Below are 20455 nucleotides of genomic sequence, written 5' to 3' on the forward strand. Positions count from 1 at the left end.
GGCATTGAGCTGATGGCTTCCCTACTCCCCTGCACCCTATCCCCACCCAGTTTTGTGAGGTTTGCCCAGAATATATAGTGTGAGATAAATGTGTGAGTCATACATCATAATGCATCTCTGACAGCTTATCTGGCATATAACTCAGAGTTTGGGTAACTCTTGCATCCTTTCTGGGAGTTACTTGTAGAACTGTTTACCATTATAAAAATGCTTGAAAAGCCCCTTTTTGAAATCGAGAAGTTATGAGACAAATATTGAACCTCTAACATATTGTCTCTCATTTTCAGCTTTTCGGATGATCCCTTATCCCTTGGAAAAGGGACATCTGTTTTATCCTTACCCAATCTGTACAGAAACAGCAGATCGAGAGCTGCTTCCATGTAAGTCTCACTTCTGTATTCCTCTCCTCAGCCAGTGAGGGTGGTGTGCACGAATGTGGGGATGGGAAGAGGTGGGAATGATAAATGTTTACAGTGTTCCTTGTCTTTTATTACTCTTCTCCCAAGCCCTGTCCTTACTGGATAGCATATGCATTAAAATGAGTTATGTGTGTGGGTTTGGCATCCTGCTCCTCCAAGTCCCTCCAGATTCATCAAAGGGAAAGACCTCCAAGGACTTAAATTTAAATGAAGAGCTATCATGTACCAGTTGGCCTGAGCACAGAGACCCCTAGTTCCAGGCTGATGTGCACAGGCTGGTCCACTGTGCCTGGTGCCCCCTTGCGTGGCCCAGCTGGTCAAATGCAGTCTGCACAGAGTGGAGTTTGAAGAGGAAGCACTGACTTCAGAGGGTGCTGCACATGAGTCACGGATGAGTGGGCAGCGCCAGGACGCTGGCATCATTGCCAGAGGCAGAGTCGTGGGGCAGGGCGGGCATGCTGTCTGTGGTGATGCAATGCTCTTGGCCAGAGGGATTTCCCATGAGCAGCTCGTGGATGCACGTAGTGGGTTGGCATGACATGTGCAGAGCACACGTGCAGCCTCAGCACTGTATGCAGCAAGAAGAGGGGGAACCCTGCCCTCAAGAACCTTACAAGCTGGCAGTCTCTTGGTCCACACCGCACGTGGGAAGAATGATTTGGTTTACTGTAATACGACATTGTTTTGACAAGTCCTGCTAAATAGCTATTATCAAATCATACTGTATTTGGGGATCCTGTCCAGGCTCTTCGTGTGGCCCTGACTTAGGACATATTTTCCTCCCTCAGATAATAAGCTCCAAATTTTGGCTATTCTCTCTCCCTTGTCCTCTCCTACCACTGCCTCTCTTTGACCCACCCCAGTTATAGCCTATCTCAGAGCCCAGGGGAGTAGTGTAAGTTTGGAGCCCTAGGTGCTCCAATAATAAATTGTGCAATGCCAATGTTATTGAGCCTATCATAAATCCCCAACATGGTGGGGTCTGGGTGCAAAACGAATTGGTCTCTTAGACTGAAGCAGCGAGAGGTGGCTCACCTGTTTCCTTGCTGGCCCGAGGCAATGTCATGTTTGTTCCTTATGGAGCCGGGAAAGTTCAGTGATGCGTTGCTCCTTGCCCGAGTTTTATTGTGAAAATGCCTCACACTACATTAGATTCTATTTCAGAAATTTCTGTTATGTGTGCCCACACTTTACCTTTGGACTGTCCTTCAGGGAGACCCTTGTTAAAATTTCCATTTCTAGTAAGAATGGCAGTTTTCTGAAAAGCACAGTTTTAAAATGTTTTCTTTGAATCCAATTAAGTTTCCATGGGACTAGATTCACTATTAGAACGAGATTATAGCTCTTAAAAGAAACTTCATAGGAGTAATCTTTATGAACCTGAAATAGAAAGTTATGACTCTCATTTCTTGAACTGAATGCAGTTGCCCAAAATCTGATCTCCCCTCAAAATCTTTCGGGGGTTGGGTGTTGACAGCAAGGATGGTGTGGATACAAAGAGGGCCGATTGTTTTAAATGCTACCCACGTTTTGCACTTTAAAAGTACCCTTGTTGGACATTAGGCCCCAAACGTGCTTGTACCTTCTTTCGAATCCCAGCAGGTAGATGGCCCGGATTCAGGTGTGCACACTTCTTTGTGCCCTGTCCCTCCCTGCTGTCTCCACCCTCACTTTCAGGCCAAGCGGGTTATAGTTTAGGGCTGTAAGTAATGAGAGCTGAACAGTCGCAGAAAGGCCTTCAGATCTTGGATTTCCTGAAGAACGTGGAGCACTTGGACCGTCTCGGTTCCAGTGGCAGTACTGCTCACAGGCAGTTTTACAGCCCCCTCAGCCAGGGCGCCTGCAGCTGGGGCCCCTCTTTCTGCACAGGCCAGCCTTACCTCCCCTGGAGGGCACCCCCAGCGCCCAGGCTGCTCACAGCCACATGGTGAGCAGAAAGCAGGGGGTCCGTTCCCTTGGCATTGGCACCACCTGTTCTTTGGTTTTCCCAAACCCAACATTTGAAACTTTGAAGTTATGGAAGGGGCTCTAAAGAGCACCAGTTTGTTTTGTTTTGTTTTGTTTTGTTTTTGTTTTTTGGTTGTTTGGTTGTTTTTTTGTTTTTGTTTTTGTTTTGTTTTGGTTTGGGGTTTTTTTTGGTGATTGTTGGAAGTGTATTTATCATTACGGTTCTCCTACGATTGTGCCGGATGACCCCTGCAGCCTTGATTTCCAACCTTTGCAGATTGAATTGGCCACCATGTGAGGTCTTTGCTGAATGTCTATCAGGGTGGCTCCCTCCACCGACAGACTTAGAGTGTGCCAGGAAAAAATACAAGATAAACTAATATCGCCTCATTATAATGACTAAAATATTACAGGAAGGTCAAAATCTAGAGAGATTTTTTTTTTTTCCCAGTAGACTTAGTTTTGGGTTTTCCGGGTTTTGTCCAATGAACATGTATTTTATAATGTGAATAAGGTTTTGTTTTATTTGTGTTTCCTTTTGAGAAAGTAATACTATGTATTAGGTGTAGAGTGTGTTACTGTTCCTGCCCCAAAATATGTAACATCCTCAAATTAGCCCTATCATGCCTCCCAAGTAGAGCGCTCAAGGTTGAACATGGACTTGGGAGAAGCAGATAGGCAAGCCAGAGGCTGGCTCAGATGTTGGCTCTGGTTCATTCAAGTACCCTGCCCTTTTCATTTCCAAGAGGCTTCAGCCACAGCTCTGAAGAGTCAGTCCCACGTACAGAAATTCCCTGAGGATGCATTTCACTATGGCACTCATGTTTCTGTCTGCATTTCTCCACAGCTTTCCATGAAGTCTCAGTTTACCCAAAGAAGGAGCTTCCCTTCTTCATCCTCTTCACTGCCGGATTGTGTTCCTTCACAGCCATGCTGGCCCTCTTGACACATCAGTTCCCGGAACTCATGGGGGTCTTTGCAAAAGCTGTGAGTATTTGCCAAGAGGGGGGCCTGAGGGAAGGGACATGGGAAGCCAAGGGAAGCCAAGGGAAGGAGAAGAGACATGAAGGAGGGTTGTGTAGAAATGGATTTACCTGTATTGATTTTTTGCTCATTGTTTAATTTTCATCTTCATCAGTAGAATCAAAAGGTTGAGGGTCAAATGAGAAAAGTGTAGGTTGTTTGTAAATGCATGCCTTGCCTCATTTCACAAAAAAATTACCAGATTTCAAAAAAAGCATGAAGCCTAAAAGGATTAAATAAATAATTAAGGGAATCCTAGTAAATGAGAAAATGTATGGGAAATTACTCAGTTTTACATAAGTTGAATGACATTATATCTAATCTTTAGATATTGTGAGTCTTTCCTTCAATAAACATGAGATTTACATTTTCAAAGATGATTTCAATAAATATTTTAATGGGTACAAACTGTTGGCCTGTTGGGGGAATGAGCTGAGAACGTGTGAAGGGCTCGTAATTAAAAAGTATATTAAGAACTTGTATTAAGAAATATACAGATGCGACATTTAGAATATGGAAATCCAGTAAGAGTCTTTAAGTAGGACTGTGGAGAGGAGCTTTAATAATAAGAAAATCCATCTGCATTGACAATCAAGAGCCATTGTTTCCTTGTTGAAAACCAACCATTTTTTTAACGTTTATTTTTGAGAGAGAGAGAGAGACACAGAGTGCAAGCGGGGGAGGGGCAGAGAGAGAGGGAGACAGAATCCGAAGCAGGCTCCAGGTTCTGAGCTGTCAGCGGGGCTCGAACTCACAAACCGTGAGATCGTGACCTAAGCCGAAGCCGGCTGTTTAACCGGAGCCACGAAGGCTCCCCGAAAACCAACCATTTTAACCTTCACATGCAGTGAGGATAAGTGTAAGGATTTTGCCACAGATGGGTTTCAAACAGAAGGAATAAGGAAAAGAGTATCAATGCTTTTTCCTGGAACTCCATTCTGATTTCAAGGCGAGTGGAGTCAGAAAGGATGATTTCTAACTTGGCTGGGTGATTTAATCCCTTTCCAGATGATTGACATTTTCTGCTCGGCAGAGTTCAGGGACTGGAATTGCAAGAGCATTTTCATGCGTGTTGAAGATGAACTGGAAATTCCACCGGCACCTCAATCTCAACATTTCCAAAACTGAACTCATCACCCTCTTCCCCCACCACCAAAACCACCCCTCCTCCTGTATTCCTGACCTCTGCCATTGCCTCTGCCATCCACCCAGTTACTCAAGCCAGAAGCGCAGCAGCCCTCCCAGGCTCCTCTCTCACTCTCCACACCCTACCTGTCTCAGCTCCCAGTCTGTCGGATCTAACCTCCAATGCTACTAGGCGTTCAGTAAATGTAATTCATCCCTTCTTAGCCCCTTCTCTCCCCATAGCATCTCTCTCAGTTTAGGTCTTGTTATTTCTTGCTTGGACTCCTCTGCCAGAGTCTTAACTGGTCTCCTTGCTTCCGGTTCCATCCCCTGCCAGTCCTTCTCTCGTACTGACACAAGAATGATCTTTCTAAATTGCAAGTCTGAGCATGTCACTTCCCTGCTTGAATTTCTCCAAAGGTTTCCCACCAACTTCAGAATAAGTCCCAGATCTTTAGCAAGGCATGCAAGGTCCTTTACAGTCATGCCTTGCTTGCCTCTTCGGCCTCATCTCTCCCACCTCTTGCATAGACATTGCTGTTAGACCATAGTGACTCACCACTCCCAGATGCACAGGCTCTTGTACACCTCAGTGCCTTTGCACGTGCCTTTTGCTCTGCATGGAATGCCCTTCCCCATCACCACCTTGGCTTGTCCACTGTACTAACTCCTCTTCACTCTTTTACACTCAGCTTTCTTTCTAAGTTTCTCCCAAGCTGAGTTAGAGGTCTTTCCTCCGTGATCCCACAGTATTCTATGAATACCTATATTATCACACTTATTGTACTATAATTGTTAAAAACTTGTCCGTCCCCCTTTTAGAATGTGAGCTCCTTGAGAGCAGGACTGTGTCTTCCTCATCTCTGTATCCCCAAAGCTTTGCACAGTGCCTTGCACGTAGTAGGTTTTCAATAAATGATTATTAAATAAATAAATGGTAGTGGTTTCTGCAGAAAGAATCACTGTAAAAATCAGATACAGTTTAGCATTTCTCCTCTTCTTTTGTAATTATAATCATGGACTCTTAGAGTTGAAAGGGACCTTAAACTGCCTTCAAGAGTAATGGGATGGAGGTCATTTAGACTCTTCTTGAATGCTCTCAGTGATGGGGAACTTGCCTACTTAACATCAAAGCCCATTTCATTGTTGGATCACTCAGAAGTCTTCTTTATATAAAATATGCCTTCCTCTAATATCCACCTGTTGTTCCTATCTACCCTCCAAAACTATACTCAACAAGTCTCCTTCTTGCAAATTCTTATGACAGCTAATACATTCGTGGCGACCTCTGACCTCTGACTCTTGGTAAAACATCACAAATTTCCTTAAGTCTTCTGTATATAACATGATTTTTAAACCCAGAACGCCCCATGTTGGATGTTCCCTAGTTTATGGACCTCCACTATTCATTATTATACTCCCAAGCCAACCTCTGAGTAAAAATAGTTGCCAAAATTCTGAATAGACTAGAGTTTAACTTAGCAAAATTTAAAATAGGAATATATTTACAATAGTAGACAGTTATATTTCCTCCTTTTATGTTCCTCTCTTAAACATTTTTTAGAGCATTTTTGTAAAAATATGTCATTGTCCCAGTATTTTTCAGTAAACAAATAGCAGTTGGTGGGATTTTGGATCAGAATAGAGATTTTCACCCTCTAGTGTGAAAAAAAATTCACTTGGCCCCACCACCAGAAACTCAGAATATTGAGTGCTAGCACCCAGAAATCTGTGGTTTTAACAAGGATTCCAGCAGATTCTGAGTGAGGTGTTGAGCACCATACCTGCTTCTAGGAACACTGGTCTCTAGCAAGCTGAACATCTGAGCAGCCACTCACAAGTACGTGGTGCTGTGCCAGTGCCACTGGGGGGAAAGCTTTCGAAGGTGACAGATGTTTCGCCCTGGCTGTACCTTGGAATCACCTGGGGAGCTTACAAGTGACTAATGCCTGCCTCCTGACTTCACTGGCCTGGGGTGCAGCATGGGCATCTTAAGTTTTCAGATGCTTCCCAGGCGATTCAGGTGTGCAGCCAGGGCCGAGACCACCATATTGAATGAAATGACTAATGGCCTGAAACTGCATTAACCAGGGAAGGGTCTGGGGGAGTGGAGGATAGTAAATAGAATACAACTAAGTGTCCCTAGAAAAGGCTCTACCGGCTCCAGAATATCAGTGATGTATTCATTATGGATCATTTAATGTTTCCAAAGCTCTGGTTTTGAGTCTAGATCAGATGATTGAATAAAATATCATTTTGCCTTATGGTCCTCCTATTTTATACTCTACCGAGGTGCAGTAGTTTGGTCGGCTACTCATAATAACCAAATATAGTTTAGATAAATTTGCTTTTAAACCTCTGCCTGGAAGATCACATTCATCTTGCCCTTCCTGAAGGTTTAACAGTTTCCAAAATGTTTAGAGAGACTTTGTGGGGAAGGAAGATGGATGGCCTGAAGGAGACAGGCACCGTCCCTCTCCCCCGACCTTGTCCCCAGAGTCTTCCCCCATGTTTTCACCCTCCTCACTGCTGCAGGCCTCTCATGAAGCCCCCTGCACGTTATCGCAGTCGCCCTATAGGCTTCCCACAACCATTTGCAGCTTGTGAAAATGACTTTCTCAGCCCTCGCCTGAGATAATATCCCTGGGATAATGACTTTTAGTAGATGCAGAGAGATTGCACTGGCACCCCCCAGGCTACATGCAGCTTGGGAACTCTCCAGTGTGTTTATATGTTGATATGCAGCCAGTAAAGAAGCCCACAGCAAAGTGGGAGCCACTGGAAAATAGTAAAACGAACGGCTTCAACTGGCTTTCCCCCCTAATCTAATCTACCTCAATGACTTAAGACTAACTCTTCCTAGAATGTTTGGTTACTAAGATAAGGTTGCTCATATAAATAAGTTATCGTTCCAAACCCAGCCCCTCATAGAATGTGGGAAGGTCAGCATTTTGACCCTGTCTGCTTTGAAGGGCTCTGTCTTTCCTCCTCTGATCTCTCTCCTTCACTGAGACTGAGCCCCCTGACTTCTGACTCTCATCTTCACTTATAGGCCTTGACCTCTTTGAAGTCTGATATTGATTACAGTGAAATGTCAATTGTCTGATTGCATAGGGCACCTGGAACTTATTCAGATAAGCAGAGGCATTTTGAATGTTAACGAAGCATGTTGGGAGCCATGACCTTCTTCTAAATAATGGTGTTTTGGGAAAAGGAGGATCAGGCGATTGAAGTGTCACTCTCTCTTTTTTATTAGTTCAGTTGCCTTTTCTCACCATAAGACACTGATTGAATCACAGTGCGTTTTGGACCATGTATCTCTGCCCTCTGGACAGAAGTTTTGGATGTTGAGATAGACGAGCTGTTCCAGGGGTGCCTGGTGTTGCTCATTCAGACTAAACTTTTCAGGCCATAAATTTCCCGAGTCTGTAAGTGAAACTGCCGTTTCTCCATGCATTGGTTGAGTCTCTGGCCAAAAAGTATTGTCTGATTTTCAAACATGCAAACAAGTATAAATGAACATCCAAAGCAAGGCATGTTCCCCCAAACTTGTTTTTTATACCTCCTGATGAAAGCCACTAACCTTTATCTGGTTACTGAATGAGAGGGCTTATCAGCTTCAGACGCCTCATTACCTTGTATGCTTCTTCCCTGTGGGAGAGGGATGGGGTAGAGGATGCAGGGAGGGGTGCTGAGGAGGGAGGTAGCTTAGTAATAAAAGGTGCACATCCCCACTTGGGTGCTGCGAGAGAATTAGGATCTTTATGAAAAGGTTCTGGGGATTCTTTTCTCAATTCTCCCAAGAACAGACCACTCTAGATATGAGGGAGAGCAGTAAATCATCACATATACTGGAGGTGGTAGGACTTCATTTCTCTTGCGGAACCTTATTGAGAAGTGCAGGTGAAGTTCAAGGAGTCAGGGCCCACTGTGTCTTTACTGTGCAGTGTGGGAAGAGGGGCAGTTACAGACATCAAACAGAGTGGGAGATTCCCCTCTTGATTTCCAGAGGCCCCACTTTTGTTCTTTTTATGCAAGTCAGGTCAGCGCCCAAAACAAAGCAAACAAACAGGCCTTATTTTGAAGCAACTTTGTAACGACCTCTTCATTTGCTCCGCTACCCAAGCCGAGGCTCCTTGGTGTCCCACATTTAGTGCGTGAAATTGCCCAGAATACAGACCATGAGCGATGCCTTTCATCTAACCACAGTAGCTCATGCTAGTATTCAGTAGTTCCTTACCCACTCCATCACAACTTCGGTGGTTCTAAATCTTTTTTAGGTCAAGTCTTTAGGAGATGATAACTTCACCAGCAATATCACTTGTTTGGTGAGCCCCAACTAACAACCCCTGTCAGCATCTCTGGTTTACCCAGACTACGTCAGCACCTGGCTCCTCTTTATGGAACTAGGATTATAGGCAGATGCTGTGTTTTATGGAGCCTTAGTGGTCTCAGATTACAAACAAACAAAATCTCAAAACTAGGATTTTAATAAACAAACAATCTTCTCATTACTAGGATTTTACAAACTCTGTCATCAGCAGCTTGGGTAGTAATTACTCATTCCTGGGCCACAGGGAGAGCATCCCACATGGTTCTGTGCATGTAACAAAGGACAGTTTCAGAAGGTTACCAGAAATTGCCATATATCTAAGACCCACTTGATGAAAGAGCCATCCACATTTGCTCAAGTGCTAACATGGCTGCCTATTTCTTAACTCCAAACCCAAGGTGGCATTCAAGGCCCTCCCCAGAGTTCTTCTGGTCACTTTTAAACTCTGCACTATTGAGCTAAGCTGAATTATTTATCCTCTTCTGAGCATACCAGTTACTTTCCCATTTCTGTTCCAGCTGCTCATTGAACCTGGAGGCATCACCTGCTTGTATTTCTCTCCTTGCCATCCTTGCCCCATCTGCATCTCTGACATCCCAGCCATCCGTTGTGGTCTATTTCAGTTGCTCCATTTTAAGTTTTTCCTGATTCTTTCAATCCGAATGGATTCTCTCCCTTTTCTGAACCCTCTTGATGCTTTTATCTTCCATCTTCCATTCTATGATGGTCTATCTGGTACTATTACTTTGTTGTGTAAAGATCTCTGTGGCCACCTATCCCTCCCCCACGACCCTAGGCTTTGAGCTCCCTGATAATGGGAGTTTGTGCCCAGACTCCTTTATATTTCATCCAGCACTTAGGTGCCTTACTGAGTAAATACATCTAATTGATGTAAAAGACACAGCATGGGGAAAGATTCCAAATCTTACACTATCTTGAGTTTCCTCACTCTAATGTCACACTTAACGGTCCAGCTATAATGTGTCACAGACCTTCCCAAGTAGTATTCTACTGCTTCTTAAAAACAACTAGAAAAAAGGAAAGATTCTGAGGTCAAGTGAATTTTGGAAACTTGCCTGCCATACCCCTTATTGAAGATCTGAAATCATAGAACATATGGCCAGTGGAGGAGCCTGTTTTACTTCATTAAATATACTACTACTTTGACCTCAGAACCATGTTCCCCCTCTGCATGTGTATTTACATACTACCCTTGGTGGTGTAGACTGTGCTCTGCTGAGGATAAGGGATTAGGACAAAGAACACCACAGTGTAAGAACCAGGTATTGAACCCTAACGAGATAATACCTTGGTTCTAAACAGATGGAGAGCATGGAAACCACCCAGACACCTCTGTCTCATATGGGGCTCTGTTAGGGGACCTCTTCTGCCAGATGCTGAATGGTTTGCAGAATGAAGCTGATTCTTCACAAGAACATAATCAGAACAAATTTGAGGTTATGTTAAATGAGTCTCAGGCAAGGCACTTGGCTTTCTTAAAAGGCACTGTTAATGAGCATTATTCTCTACATGAAAAGCAGAAAGGAGTTTAGAAACCAAATGAGAGAGCTCCCAAACATCTCCTCAGACAGCACTTCTTCAACAAGGACATGTCATCCATGGACTGGCCAGTTTGCTGCCCTCCCCCAGGCTCCCATGATGCACTCCACTAAGCAGGTAGTTCAGAAATGAGCATGGGCTACAGAGGTGTTTCGGAGACAATAGGATCCCAAAGCAATTTACGGCCATGTATCAAACTTACCTTTTTGAAATTGCCTTGTCCACTTAAAGTGGGTTCTGTACCCAGCTAGGCAGGCAGGTGATCTAAGATGTCACCATCTTTTAACTCCTCAGCCTACTTGTCACCCAACTGTCAGTCCCTTTTAATGGCACCTGTAGGGGCAGCGCAGATCCTGAAGACGAATTGCAAGGACTGGGGACTGTGGGTCTGCTGTCAGGAGTGAAGGGGGCAGCAGCAGACCCTTCTCCTCCTTACCTATCAGAGCTGGGGGTGGGGGCTGGAACTCAGGTGTGGTCATCAACTATGTTTCCCATAAACATAAAGATAAAATTGTAGCCTTTGAGACTTACATGATACCGAGACTGAAGATGCAAGTGTAGGTTGGAGAGGTTCATTTTATAGCCTTGAACGAGATCTCTCCTGACTCTCTGCCTTTCTGGTTTCTTTGCAGTTCCTCAGCACTTTGTTTGCCCCCCTAAACTTTGTCATGGAGAAAGTGGAAAGCATCCTCCCATCCAGCCTGTGGCACCAGCTGACGCGGATCTAGGGAAGCCCACCCGTCCTTCCCCTCACCTCACCCAGCGGGCTGCCACTGTCTCTTTGTGCCAACTCCTCGTGGACCGCAAGAAAGCATGACTTTGAAAAAGGGAAGCCATTCCGAGATTTTAAATCATTCATGGACTGTCTGTTCCATATTAAAAGCTGTTTTTGTTGTACAAAATTCATTGATGTTCAGTTCTATTATATTTTGCCTTCAGAAAAGAAAAAAAAATCAAAAATAAACTTTTGTGTATTGCAGCAACCAGTTGTGTCTTCCGGTGTCTTCCAACCTTAAAAGTGTTGGTGTCCCAAATAAACTTATGTGTTTACATTTCATTTACTAAGGACCCAGATCTTCTGAATGTCCCACAATGGTTTTCTTTGCTAATGGAACTCATCCCGGGAGGCCCTTAGTACTCCTACATACAGTCGGTGGTTTGGAAAATGGAATGTCTTCGGCAAAAATGTACCATCTTTTTCAGCCCCAAACTGTCGTTCCTCGTAGGTCACATGCACAAAACCAGCTTCCACAATGACTGACGGGCAGCGTGAATGAAATGAGACACATGTGCCATGACAAGTTGTTCTAGTCAGAGACTCTACTCATTGAATAGAATTCAGCACTCTAGCTCTAGGAATCATTTTGCTTTATGAAAATTTGTTGTGAGAAAAAAACTTTCTATGAGAAGCTACAGACCTAACAGTCTGTTGTAGAACCTGACTACTTTTCAATGTTGCCATTTTTACAATGTTTTCTCATAAGGGCACTTTATTATTTTTTTTTTATCATTTTTGCATTCTTGATGCTTAAATGTAAGTGTTCTTTGATCATTTTAGCGATCTGAACCAAAATGGTCATTTGTCCTCACCACCTTTGAAAGCCTCCGATTCACACCTGCTGAACATCTGGCTTTACTTAAACAAAAGAAGAAAAATAAATAACGTTGAATCCTCTATCTGAAGTGAAAGTACTGCTATTTGAAATCTCAATTGAGTGCTTAAAAAAAAAAGGACTGTCCTTTACATAGTTTGTTTTCCATTTTATTTAGAATCCTGAAACTTTTCCCAGGCGCATTAAAACAGGCAGCGTGCAGGGAAAGCACCACCACCTTCTCTCCTTCCCAGCTGGACTTGCTGCCGGCTCCTGGCCTTCCTCCACGAGCAAAGTAAGTGGGCAGGCAATGGTTCAGTGCACAAGGGCTTCTCACGCTTTGGGCAAGTCTGTATTTCTACTGCCTTTGTGCAAAGCCCTGATGGGGAGAGGCGCTGGCTCCTGCTCTGAGGGAATTGTTTCAGAAGAGGCTGATCCCCTGTATCCACACCAATAGTGCTACTCTTGAGGGGCAGTGGCTGTGCCTGCCTTGTTTGCCTCTTTGCTTCTTCTTCCTCTGACTTAAATCTTGACCTGAAGTGGATGCTCAAATGATGTGTTGAATAAATTGATGCAATTCATGATACAAATAAAATTTTATTCACAGAGGAAAGGAGTTGGTTCCAGCAGAGAAGGACTAAGGAGGCTTATATAAATTTTGCTGGAAGAAAATGTAGTAATTATCTAACACAATTATTTGACTTAACAGATGGGTAAACCAAAGTCCAAAGAGATTTTGATCTGAGTTGGGACTCTAGCTTTAAGTGATAAGCTTTAAGTGATAAACTTCCCAGAGCCCGTAGGCAATAGCAAGTGGAAATGGCCCAGTGTGAATTGTGAGAAACCCCAGTTGCAGAAGATACAGCAAAGAAATGTAACACAAGAATTTTAAACTAGGACTTTAAAGCAGTTTCATGGAGAGGGGAGGCAAAAGTTAGACTTTGAGGGGGAAAAGGAGTGAACGGGAGAGATAAAGGTGGAGAAAAGATGGGGACAGAATGAAGACACAAGGTTAACAGAGATCGCTGAAGGAAATGAGTGCATGGTCCATGAGAGGAGCTAATCACCTGAGGAGGAGGGAGGCTTCTCTAAATCTGAGCCAAATTATTAGACCTTTCACCTTATAACCCAGTCACTCTTCAGTCCGAAGCTGTGCTCCATTTCCTCCGCCTCGGTCTTCAACTACTGTGCTCAACTCTTAAGAGCAACCATGACTCACTCTTGCCATTCTGATCTCCCCAGGCCTGGATGCCAGGCCGGTTGTTATCTTTGTTTAGCTGCCCCTGAGGACAAGCATTCAGGCCTTGTCAAGGGTTCCATGCAAACCTGTGGAGAGGCAGAGCCAGAGCGACGAATATGACAGAGCAGTTTTTAAGATGATCACTTTTACATGGTTCTTGACAGTTTTTGCTCAAGGTCCATGGTTCCTGTCTTCTTGTTGAAATGGCCACTGGAATCCAAGTTGCATTCCTGCCTTCTTTTATTTCTATATGAGAATCCATTCTGATGGGCTTTCCTCTATGAAGATCCTTCCTATTGGAATCTAGCAGTGTATATAGGAAATAATACAATATGACCAAATGGGAATGATCTATATATTATTTAATTATATATTATTCATTTAATATCTTCTGTATCTGTGGTTATTTCTCTTTTCTCATTCCTAATTTTATATATCTTTGCTCTCTTCCTTTTTTCCCCCTTTAATCAGCTTCACAAAGTTGATCTAATCTTTCAAAGAAACAAGTTTTGGATTTGTGGGTACATTCGACCATATTTTTTGCCTTGTCTTTTTTTTAATTAAAAAAATTTTTTAATGTTTATTTATTTTTGAGAGAAAGAGAGAGAGCAGGGGAGGGGCAGAGAGAGAGGGAGACAGAGAATCCAAAGCAGGCTCTGTGCTGACAGCAGAGTGCCCAATGCAGAGCTTGAACTCACAAACTATGAGATCATGACCTGAGCCTAAGTCTGACATTTAACCAACTGAGCCACCCAGGCACCCCTTGCCTTGTCTTTTAATATTTTAAGCTTTTAGGTTTATTTGCTCTTCTTGATTTCTCTTGTTCAGAAGAATTGTAATTTTTTAAATTTCCTTTGACAAATAATTGGTTAATTTTTATTTTATTTTAAGGAAGAGGTTTATAAGGCTATACATTTTTCTCTAAGTGGAGCTTTCTTGTCCCTTAGATTTTGCTATGAAGGGTTCTTCATTCTTTTCTAGAAATTTCTGTTTTGGTTCCTCCTTGTTCAGGAGTGATCATATTTGGGCAGTCCCTAATAATTGGTTCTCCGTTATGGCCTTAAATGAATTTATTTTTAATGTTATCCTGCAATATCTAATGAAAACATCAAAGATACTCAACCATGTGTTCCCAATACCTTTACCCATGTAAACCCTAATACCTTACACCCATGGATTATTAAGTAAACTTGTGATCTTTCTTTCCATTAGTATTATTTTTTTAATTACATCTTTCTTCAATGTGAAACTTCAGGGCCTATGTTAAAATGTTTAAGATATGCTTATGTTCCTTCCACTGGTTCATATTGTTCTTCTCCTGGCTCTGCGACTATGCATTTCACCAAGCTAAAACAAATCTGTGCGCTGAGTCACTAGACAACTTGAAATTTAAAAGGGGGAGGGGGCTGTTCTGGCTTTTGAGGGTCAAAGATGGTAGGCTGAAGAGGCAGGAATTGGCTACAAAAAAAAAAAATGTCCAGCAGAGGTATGGCCCTCTATCAGGAATGCTCTGGAGAGCTGCAGGAGCTCAGAGGACAGATGGCCTTCTGGTGGTATCTGTATCTGCTGCAGAATGCCATCTGTAATTCTCCGGCAGGCACGAAGGGGACAGAAAGGAAGCAGGTTCTCTTGCCTGCTTTCTCCAGCTTGTCTTCTGTTGTATCCAGCTCAAGTCGATTTCCTACTCCCTTGGGTCCTCAGCCTTGAAGCTTGTGTGTGACTAACCTTAGGAAGAAAACCTTGGAACGGAAAACCTCAACTGACCTTCATCTAAAGGCAAGCAAACCTCAAGTTGGCATGTTGTTTCAGGGAAGGGGTGGGAATGGGTTACAGTGTGAGAGGGTATGGAATGAGTATAATTTTAAAAAAAGCAAAAAACTTTGTTTTAAACCACCTACTTCTGGCTCTGAGCCCCCTTACCACAAAATCTGCCTTCCAAACCTGTGTCCTGGTGTCTCTGACAGCATCATTATCCAAGCCCACAGTGTCCCTTAAGTCTGGTGGCACATGCGAAGTGCAGGACCTGAGACCACACCCCACACCAGGCTCCCCACATGCATCTCCCTGCTGCGCCTTCTGCTCCTGGGCCCACAGACCACCCCTTTATGAGTCTCAGCTCCTGCACTCTCCCTCTTGGGTACCCAGGACAGTCTCTGCAGGAGGGAGCATGCCCCTCCAAACACAGCCTCTTTCAGAATGCTTCTCTGGTAGTTTTCTGTGGCAAATAACTACAAGATCTGGACTTGAAATAACAAAAAGGGAGAATTCAGGGAGGAAATAGAAGTTAACATCTCAAAGTTATATTGCCCCTCAAATCAAAGATAACCTCCTTTGTGGCACATAGGTGACTCAGTCAGTTAAACATCAGACTCTTGGTTTCAGCTCAGGTCATGACCTTACAGTCGGGAGATCTGAGTTAGGCTCCATGCCTGTATGGAGCCTGCTTAACATTCTCTCTCTCCCAGTCCCTCTGCCCCTTCTCCTGGTGCATGCACACTTATGCTCTCTCAACAGCAACAACAACAACAACAACAACAACAACAAAAGGAAAAAAGGAGCACCTGGGTGGCTCAAGTCAGTTGAGCATCCAACTCTTGGTTTCAGCTCAGGTCATGATCCCATGGTCGTGGGACCAAGCCCTGCATCAAACTCCATGCTGAGGGTGGAGCCTGCTTGGGATTCTCTCTCTTTCTCTCTCTTCCCCTCTCTGATGCTCAAATACACTCTCTCTCACACATAGAAACAAAACAGAGATAACCTCATTCACATCCAGTATAAATTACATCCCTTTGTTCACTCATTCCTTGAGGCAACTGACATTTATTGAGAACCTACTGTGTGCTGGGGTTACTGTCATGTTCTCCCAATTGCACCTTGCATTGCTGCATTTTCACTCTGAAGTATTTGTACACTTAACGTTATCTAGAACTAGAAGTTCTGTATTCTATGTCCTAGAGTATAAAAGCTCAATAAATGTTGGCAGGAAGGTAGGAAAGACAGGGTGAAGGAGAGGATGATGCGAGACCAGAAGTGAGCATCATTTTATTGAAGTCCAGGGGAAAAATTTATTAAAAGTGAAATAAGATATATTTATTCCATTGTTGGAACAGCAGCTTAACGAGGAACTTTTGTGAAAACTTTGCCAAATTATCATTTTATTTGGGACGTGTGATTTCTTCTTATCCCGTGTTCCTCAAGTGACCATTGTTTATATTTATTGTGTACCAGGTACCATGCCAGGTACTTGATCTGCGTGACCTCCTTGAATTCTCCAAATCGCTCTGTGAAGTAGGTACCAATTTCAACCCCACCATAGCAACTACCAAGTCACGGAGTTGGGTTTGAACTCCTTAGCACCTGGGCAGTGACCCCAATGCAGCATGCACATGACATGCCTCTAACTCCCTGCCTACCCTGTCTCCGTGAGCTGGACGCAGACCACTCATCAGCTGACCTTCAGGCCTCTGGGAAGTTCACTAGAGAACACTGCCTCACAAATACTCCCCAAAGATCCTGAGCAGATCCCAGAGGACAAGGCAGACTTCACATTTTTCTTCACATTCCAGCCATATGTGTTATGATAGGAGATAGGGAACTAATATTCCTGGATTAGAGGATATAAGCATAAAAACAAGAATGCTGTGTATGGACTTGGAATAGGAAGTAATTGTCTGTAATAAATACAGATTAGTGTTTCCCATAACGGGTTTTCAGAAATCTTAGTCCAGTAAAACGCTTTTTTGGAATATCCTGCAACCTTTACCATTCTCTTAGAAATTCACAAATTCAGAAGTCCTGAGACATCCCATAATGATGAAGTCTGCTTAACCCAGTACTTCTCCTCTCCTTTTATAAAGAATACCTACATTTACTTTGGAAAACGGTGGACAAGACTAGTCAAATCAAAAGGAGGATCCCATGAACAAGGCATGAGGTTCTTCTGAGTATTTCATCCATCCTTACCAGGTAAGAGCCTGCCAGACAGAATATGAAGAGGAACCAGGCTGCGTGAAGCCATGAGGTGCTGCTGTGCTCCCTAATTGGGCAGCGTGTGCTCTGCGGCCTCTCCTCAATCCCCCTTGGTACTGGCCATGAATGTTGGCCATGGCCCCCCAGGAGGGCCCTGGGGTCTTTTAACTGTCCGTTGATGCCAACACAGGTGAACAAAGCAGAGAGGTTAAGGTTTGGGGCAGCAGTCATAATTCAAGTATTCTATTCTCTCTTCAGTCATCCAAGAAAAACCCAGTGACAGTACCTGAGAGAGGCTGTTAAGAGCTGTTTTTTTGGCCATGGTGACCAGTCAGTAACTATCACTCTCCTGGGGGCCCCACCAAGTGGGGTTTTTCATCAACCCTAAGGCCTATGGGCCTTATATCTAACAAATTATATTTTACTTTGTTTTTATTTTAAAGCTGGTTAGTGACAACTAAGATGGTCCCTCTGCAGTTAGAATCTGATGTCAGAGTGAGAAAATCCCCTGTTCACTGGGAACTCCCCCGTCACTCATTCTGTATTAATGATATTTATTCTCCCTCGTTGTTTTATTCTTAAAAAATGGTTCCCCTGGTTGCAGTGTTATGTTAAGCATATTACATGTTACTCCAAAGTCAGTTCATATATTATAGCTCGTTACACTCCTGGGTATACATTTCTGAATAGCTCTCACTCCACAGTTACAGTTCCACATTAAATATGGGCTGCCACGAGTAGAGCCTGAGAGAGTTGTCTGTTCATTTTTGGCTCCTTCTTTTACCTGTAAGTTTTCTTCCCTCTCTATATTATACTCCTCAGGGAAGATGTGCCCTCCAATAAGAAAGGTCTACCTGGAGGAGGTGGAAAGTATATTTCTCTAGAGTTTTCTGGAAAGGAGGTTAGAAAACATCCTATTTAGAAAAGCAGCTATTTGTGACAGAGTGCTTGGTTCCTGCTGGGGAGGTCAGAATCAGTTTGGGCAGTGAGGGACCACAGCGATTATAGGAGGTAGGAGATGAGGGTGTCAGAATTCATCAAGACCATTGACAAAAAGCCACAACATTTTTCCTTCTGCATTAAGAATATCAAAATGAGTTTTTGTCCACTTCAGCCATTGGGTTTTTCTCTTCTATGGCTAGCATGCTCTTAAGCATCTGTTGTAGCATCATTAATAGATAGCTTTAGAGATTTCACAGGGTATAATCCTTTTAGTCACTGCAGTAAAATTCACAATGATGACCTATTTTTGTTTCAGTTTGCTTCAGGATCCAAGCACCAAATTTTAATGAGCCACCATCTCCTTTCTTTGCTTCATTCATTTATTCAAATATATATTATGCATTGAGTTCCGTCAATGAGCAAAAATTCAATGTGCTCATGCTTGTGGCCTGTGGCAAGGGCCACAGTCTGCTGGGGAAAATGTCCTCATATGCAGTCCTTGGGATGGGGTTCTCACATGGCACCTGATGCCAGGTAACACCTGCAACTCTTCCCTCTGGTGTGGCTCCTCTGAGTGTTAAACAAACAAAATTGGACAGCTAGAATATCATGCCCAGGCTTATGAAATTAGTCTTAGTGGGCCCCAAAGGCTCTCAAAAGGTGAACAAGTCAAGAGCCACTTTTCTCCTATACAACTTTGCCAGTTCTGATTTCCCCACATGCCTTCTTTCAACTATCTTGGTCACTGCCCAACACAGTGTGACAAGCGCCAGGCACCTCTCTTCTTCAAGATAAGGGGGAATCTTCAGAGGAAAAGTGACTGCCATGGGGCCAGGGCACGAGAGCCTCTGGAGCCCACGGCCATCTCCCTCAGCTGCAAAGATGAGGGCCTGAGACCCTTGAGAAATGAGGATCAGATTGTGTCCAAAATACATCTCAATCTCTTGGGGCAGCCTACAGCCATATAAGGAGCTGGTCAAGAGCTATTTATCAGAAAGGTTCTCGAGGGCAAAGAGAACCTACAGGGCACTTCAATTAGCCGAGCAGTCGCTGGACCAGCTCTTATGAACCTATAGCTGTCACCAGGAAGGGTATCAGCTATTCAAATGGCACTGCAATTGCAATTTCATATGCAAGAGCTACAAAGAGCCCCCTTTTCTGTATTCAACTCCTTTGAGCATATTTGCCCATATTTTCTCAGGGTTTTGGATTCCAGAAAATGTTAGAATCTAAAAGTAGCCAAACTATAGGCAAGTAACTGTTTTAATCACCTGCTTAATCAAAGTGTCAAATGAGATTGCCCAACGATCATTTGTCACCATAGCCAAAGACATGTCTTAAAGGGGTCATTCAGGTAATCTACCTGCTTTTCCTACATGATCCAAATAAGAGCAGAGAATGTGAATCATGAAAGCTGCCCCAGGTCCTAATTTCTCTGTCTTGCTCCGTTGCAATTATGTCTACTGACAGCCTGACACTCAAGGGGCCCTATAGCATCTATAGCAAGACTCACAAGTTACATTTGAATTTCAGCAAGAAGCCTTTTATACATGTAGACTTGCAAGATTCAAATATATATTTGCCTTTAAAAATATCTCTAGATTCTTTGGTTTGGAAATGTCTCACCAGAACTTAGAAAGCACATTGGACTTCCAAAAATTGGGAGCTCCACATATCCCACAGCAAATTTTCTTCCACAGAAAGGACTGCACCAAGCTTTGAGATATTTGTTTCAATTTTATGTCTCCAGGAGGTTTTCTTCATATCTCCTATGACATATCTGAATCCTAATTTGATTTTCCCTATCATGTATAGAAAGCTTTAAAAAAAATTCTCCTTCTGTTGATACCATTATGACAGCACTCAGAACTTCATATTTTAATTTCTCTCTCTAACCTAGTAAATTACTAATTTCTTTATCTTTTTGTTCCCAATATTTAGCATATTGTTTCCATTGTTTGTGGTCAGTAAATGCTGAGCAGAAAGAAGGAGAAGGGAGGGAGAGAGAAGTGGATAGAGTCCTAGAAGTATTTTCCTCTCAAGGTGTATCACATGAGAACTTAAGCTCTTTGGGTTCATGGCTTGGACACTGGCACTCTTTGTACAATGCAGTTTGGTAGTCGAAACTGAAATTTTTCTTTGGTTGTGTTCAGAGCCAATTTACAGTAGTCACTTGAAATTTCTTTTCATGTGTGAGAGTTTAAGTTCAAGACCAGTCTACAGAAAGGTGTGAGGCTGGGACTCCTGAGAAATCCCAGATCTTCTGCTTGTTCCCCACACCTCATTCATAGCCCATATCCTACTG

General features: G+C 43.3%; 1 protein-coding gene across 5 annotated transcripts in view; it reads left to right on the plus strand.

Annotated features, from left to right (window-relative positions):
* The window catches only part of ST7 (suppression of tumorigenicity 7), a 249460-nt gene extending 238070 nt beyond the window's left edge, over positions 1-11390 (plus strand). For 3 of the 5 annotated variants that reach the window (XM_053896838.1, XM_053896839.1, XM_053896840.1), the window contains 3 exons: positions 288-380; positions 3214-3353; positions 4398-5449. In XM_053896838.1, the coding sequence (XP_053752813.1) occupies positions 288-380; positions 3214-3353; positions 4398-4517 (353 nt within the window). In that variant the 3' untranslated portion in view covers positions 4518-5449. Of the gene's footprint in view, positions 1-287; positions 381-3213; positions 3354-4397; positions 5450-11039 lie in introns of those variants that run through there. The other 2 variants (XM_019418043.2, XM_019418044.2) reach the window with 1 other exon arrangement.
* The last annotated feature ends 9065 nt before the right edge of the window (positions 11391-20455 follow it).

The sequence above is a fragment of the Panthera pardus genome, unplaced genomic scaffold (assembly GCF_024362965.1).
Source record: "Panthera pardus isolate Hobbes unplaced genomic scaffold, ASM2436296v1 HiC_scaffold_8, whole genome shotgun sequence".
In the NCBI taxonomy this organism is placed as follows: domain Eukaryota; kingdom Metazoa; phylum Chordata; class Mammalia; order Carnivora; family Felidae; genus Panthera; species Panthera pardus.